This window comes from Sinocyclocheilus grahami, unplaced genomic scaffold, assembly GCF_001515645.1.
Source record: "Sinocyclocheilus grahami isolate Dianchi unplaced genomic scaffold, SAMN03320097.WGS_v1.1 scaffold58.1, whole genome shotgun sequence".
NCBI classification, from domain to species: Eukaryota; Metazoa; Chordata; class Actinopteri; order Cypriniformes; family Cyprinidae; genus Sinocyclocheilus; species Sinocyclocheilus grahami.
In genome coordinates this window covers 804,687-809,420 of record NW_015505237.1, presented here as the reverse complement: position 1 = coordinate 809,420, position 4,734 = coordinate 804,687, and the positions used below count along the sequence as shown (strand labels likewise).

Here is a 4,734-nt window from a genome sequence, read left to right as displayed (position 1 = left end):
TTAGTGTAGTTGTGGATTTATTCAAAGTGTACAAACTCTGACACATAAATATGAACATCCCTCAACACACAAGCACTGAGTGACAAACTGACACATTTGAATGTGGAACAGTGGATATTAAAAGAAAATGCTTCACTCGAAGCAATACATTACTTCTTTTTGTAGCATGATAAACTCTTTACAAAAAAATCAGATGCTGCAAGTTCATAGTTTAGAAAAGGGAATTTCTAAAGTGCATTTAAACATCTCTTGTCGTTCAGGGAAGCACACAATGTAGGTACAGCTAGAAATGACACCAGTAGTCCTCAAACTTGGGAGAAGCTACTGCATCAACATGAGTTAACCTCTTGACAGTTACCACATTCACCTGTTGAACTACTTTAGTGGTCGACCCTTCTCCAATCCGATTTCAACATTTGTGCATTCCCAAACAAGTGATCCATAAAGCTTATTCTGGTTCCCCTGTCCACCAGGACAACAAACACCCAGGGAAAATGATGGTTGGCCATTCTGGATAAAACCAATGGGGGAAAACACATCACCTGAATGTATACATTGGATTTTTCATGATGTCCATGGCAGCTTTGGTAATCAATCCTTCCATTTCAAGACTTTACATGAATGCTAGGATACGTATAACACTTCAGACGCAAGGACAAAGACTTTAGGGATAGGTCTTCGTCATTTACAAGTTCATGTCCAGTGTGGTCCTTCATGAGAACTCAATGTACCACAAGACCTGTTGACATTTTGTAAGACTTGTATTGATGTAAAAGTTCCATGTGATCGTCCCACCGCTGCTACAATCCAACAACTAAAGTGGTCAATCAATATTGTCCTCTTGCGGTCTCTCAACTGTATTTATCCAGAACCATTTGACTGATAAAACTCAGCCCGCCGAAACAATAATTCCAGGAGCGCAGGGCCACAATGGCCCATGACACGTCACCAGCAGAGCCATCATAGAGGCCTTCTACCACATCCAGCTCACATCCCATCTACAAAAAGTCATCTTTTCCTCTTCTGCTGCCTCATCATCTTTCTCCGCTTGATGATCATGGAGTGGAGACGTTCCAGGCCTTCTTGTAGACCTTCTCCGATGATGGCACAGGCCGGTTGGAGGTGCCAAGGCGTATGAGAGCTGAGCTCGTTCAGTGCCAACATCTGTTCGACTTCACCTAGTGGCAACGCACTGCGCAGGTCCTGCTTGTTAGCCACCACCAACACGGGCACCCCCTGGTTCTCCTGTAGCCGTGTGATCTTATGCAACTCCGTCTTGGCCTCCTCCATGCGTTCGGCATCTACCGAGTCCACTACGAACACGAGGCCGTCAGCACACCGCGTATAGGAGCGCCACAGAGGCCGGAGCTTTTCCTGACCTCCTACATCCCAGAAATGAAAGGTTGCAGTCCGGATTTTCCCACCAAGAGTCACCTTGATCTTCTCCGTGTTGAAGCCTTTGGTGGGAACAGTGTTCACAAACTCGTTAAAGCGTAGCCGGTACAATACGGTAGTCTTACCGGCACAGTCCAAGCCGAGAATAACAATGTGCAGGGCCTGAAAGGACGGCAGGCAGGGAAAGATGGCATGGGGCTCTGATAATCCATTCCCCATCTTGTTCCGTCACTCTGATGAGGATGAAAGCGAACGCGGAGACTCAGGAGACCAGGTGTCGCCGCTGCTACCGCTGATGCTTCACCAAATATTCACAAGGCTTCTCTCTTTCCCCTGAGAAGCTGCTGCTGCTATAACCTGAAACCAAATGAAAAAGGAGATGATGCAATGAGGCCAGCAGTGGAACACCATGACACACACTTTTAGAGCTCTCTGTTACTTTGCTGTTCATTCTAAGTAAGAATGCTTCTCTCTTTGTCATTCTAAAAGGCACACACATTTAACCTAGTTGGGTGTCATTCAGTTCCAGTGATGGTGAATGAAGGATGAAACAGCAGGAAGCCCATTTGCACATGTAGCACCACAGGGGCACCAGAATTACGCATCGGTAAAAATCCTAGCGCGCAAAAGCTCCTGGTCATCTATTCTTGCCTTTTTATTGTTAAACAGTAGTTGCCAGTTGCAAAAAGAGAAAAATGCACAAGCTAGCCTATGTAAACAGGGAAAACACGAGTCTATCGCAGATCTCTATGGCCATCTGTAAAAGCGCTTTAGGAGGGGCTCATCTCCATACATAAAGACATGCATTTTGTCATCATTTTCTCCCAACAAGTGATTCAACATGAGAATCATTATTATTTTGTGCGCAAAAAATGCTTAACGGGCTCCAGAACGCTACTGATTCATTACCAAAATAATAAGTTACTCTAAATTACATTATTACACAGACTAATGCTATTTTTCTACTATTTAAGCTTTGTATGCACACGCGGATGGAAATAAAATCTCATTCGGCACCCACCTTATTTAGTGCGATCCTTGCGTTACTCGTTAGCTCATAAGATGAAAATGTTTACGACTATTTCCAAAATATTGTTGCCATTCAGATCAGCTGAGCCGACAAGTGTATCCGCTCTGTAACAGCGCCTGTCTCACTGACTCTACAGCGGGCTGCCTTCCACTTCAGTCTAGCAGGGTTGGCTCCGCCCACTGTGTAGAACTACGCGCTGATTGGTTCAATTCAATGAGCGCGTGTTATCTTCCTTGGAGTTTGATTGGTGAAAAGTCAAGCCCGTCGTCGTTTCGGACACACCACCTGTTCATGTCGCTCAAGGCGTTTAAAGTTTGAGAGACGCGCTTATAGGTGAGCGTTACTAGGTTATCAGTACTAGCCTAATTTTAAGTTATTTAGCTGGTATCCAAAAAGTTGAGTGTGGAGGTTTTGTTTCAATGTATTATTGGGAAATATCCACTTCATCTAATAAGTTAATGTTTTACTGAGTTGGACACTGCTTAAAAGATTCAGTGAATCATTTAGACTAAATAACGAACCGATTCAGCCCGTTTTTAAAAGTGTTTGAGCAATTCATTCAAAAGAACCGATTCAAAAGAGTTATTCATTCACGAAACGGATATCACTGGTTCTGATTCTAATAAATGACTAAAGAAATTGCGGAACACACGATATGGTAGTTGGCTGCTTATAGAGAAGTTGATTTTCAGTTCGGACCTTAACATTTGTGTGCTAAAAGGTCCCCAGTAGAAGAGTCTTTAACTTTAAAGGAAGTAAAGAAAAGCTAAGTCAAAGAGTGAAAACTAACAGAATTGCTGTGTGGTGCAAAGCAAAATGCAATAAACATTAGTGAGCCAGCGCTGTCAAAGAAAGGAGGTGTATCAAAGTGCCAGAACAATTAGCGGTGCTATCAATACACAATTAGTCCGTGATGGACGTGCTGTCACGTACACCACACATCCATTCATACACCTTGACTACTGAATACCCTAGACTCCCGGGATTACCCGTCTTCAAACAATCGTTCGTCTGAGCTACTTAATAAACTAGTCATTTCAGTACAAATTAGTCTATCACTTAAAAAGATGACACTAGAACCCCATTTCAATGATGTCTAATGTAATGTGCATATTCAACCAAGTTTAACAAATATACAAAATAGTCTACGTTTAAAAAAATAATGCATGAAAACTGTTTTAAATGTTAATTTCTTACAATCAAGCCTTTTTGGGTAACAGCTTTGATTGTTTTGAAAATCTAAACTTATTTTAAGTAACATATAGGCCTAGTATTTCTGTTAGATTAAACAGTACTCAATATGTGTTAACCTATAGTTTGGTTGAATTTGGTTGCCAATTCCAATGAAGGATTTCCTTGCGTAAAACGTTTTGTTTCACTTGTGCGCCATCATGTGGTATTGGAAGGAATGATGTTTTACTGAGTTGGACACTGCTTAAAAGATTCAGTGAATCATTTAGACTAAATAACGAACCGATTCAGCCCGTTTTTAAAAGTGTTTGAGCAATTCATTCAAAAGAACCGATTCATTACCTGTCTTCAAACAATCGTTCGTCTGAGCTACTTAATAAACTAGTCATTTCAGTACAAATTAGTCTATCACTTAAAAAGATGACACTAGAACCCCATTTCAATGATGTCTAATGTAATGTGCATATTCAACCAAGTTTAACAAATATACAAAATAGTCTACGTTTAAAAAAATAATGCATGAAAACTGTTTTAAATGTTAATTTCTTACAATCAAGCCTTTTTGGGTAACAGCTTTGATTGTTTTGAAAATCTAAACTTATTTTAAGTAACATATAGGCCTAGTATTTCTGTTAGATTAAACAGTACTCAATATGTGTTAACCTATAGTTTGGTTGAATTTGGTTGCCAATTCCAATGAAGGATTTCCTTGCGTAAAACGTTTTGATTCACTTGTGCGCCATCATGTGGTATTGGAAGGAATGGGCTCTGATTATTCACCCATTGCTTAACTCATTTAAGCACATACAGGTGCATAAAATAAATAAATTAAATGCACACAGACTGAAGTAGTTTAAGTCTTTGGTTCTTTTAATTGTGATGATTTTGGCTCACATTTAACAAAAACCCACCAATTCACTATCTCAACAAATTAGAATACTTCATAAGACCAATAAAAAAAACATTTTTAGTGAATTGTTGGCCTTCTGGAAAGTATGTTCATTTACTGTACATGTACTCAATACTTGGTAGGGGCTCCTTGTAAGATTCCCATGAACAAGCTCCAGCCAATACAGTAGTAGTAGTAGCAGTAGTAGTAGTAGTAGTAGTAGCAGCAG

At 40.5% G+C, this 4,734-nt stretch overlaps 1 protein-coding gene across 1 annotated transcript; it reads right to left on the bottom strand.

The window, feature by feature from the left end:
• Window positions 1–2,767, bottom strand: arl4ab (ADP-ribosylation factor-like 4ab). Its single transcript, XM_016270821.1, has 2 exons — window positions 2,417–2,767; window positions 1–1,752 (listed from the first exon to the last, which is right to left on the bottom strand). The coding sequence occupies exon 2, from the start codon at window positions 1,612–1,614 to the stop codon at window positions 1,009–1,011; it is 606 nt and encodes a 201-aa protein (XP_016126307.1). The 5' UTR covers window positions 1,615–1,752; window positions 2,417–2,767; the 3' UTR covers window positions 1–1,008.
• Between the last annotated feature and the right edge of the window lie 1,967 nt (window positions 2,768–4,734).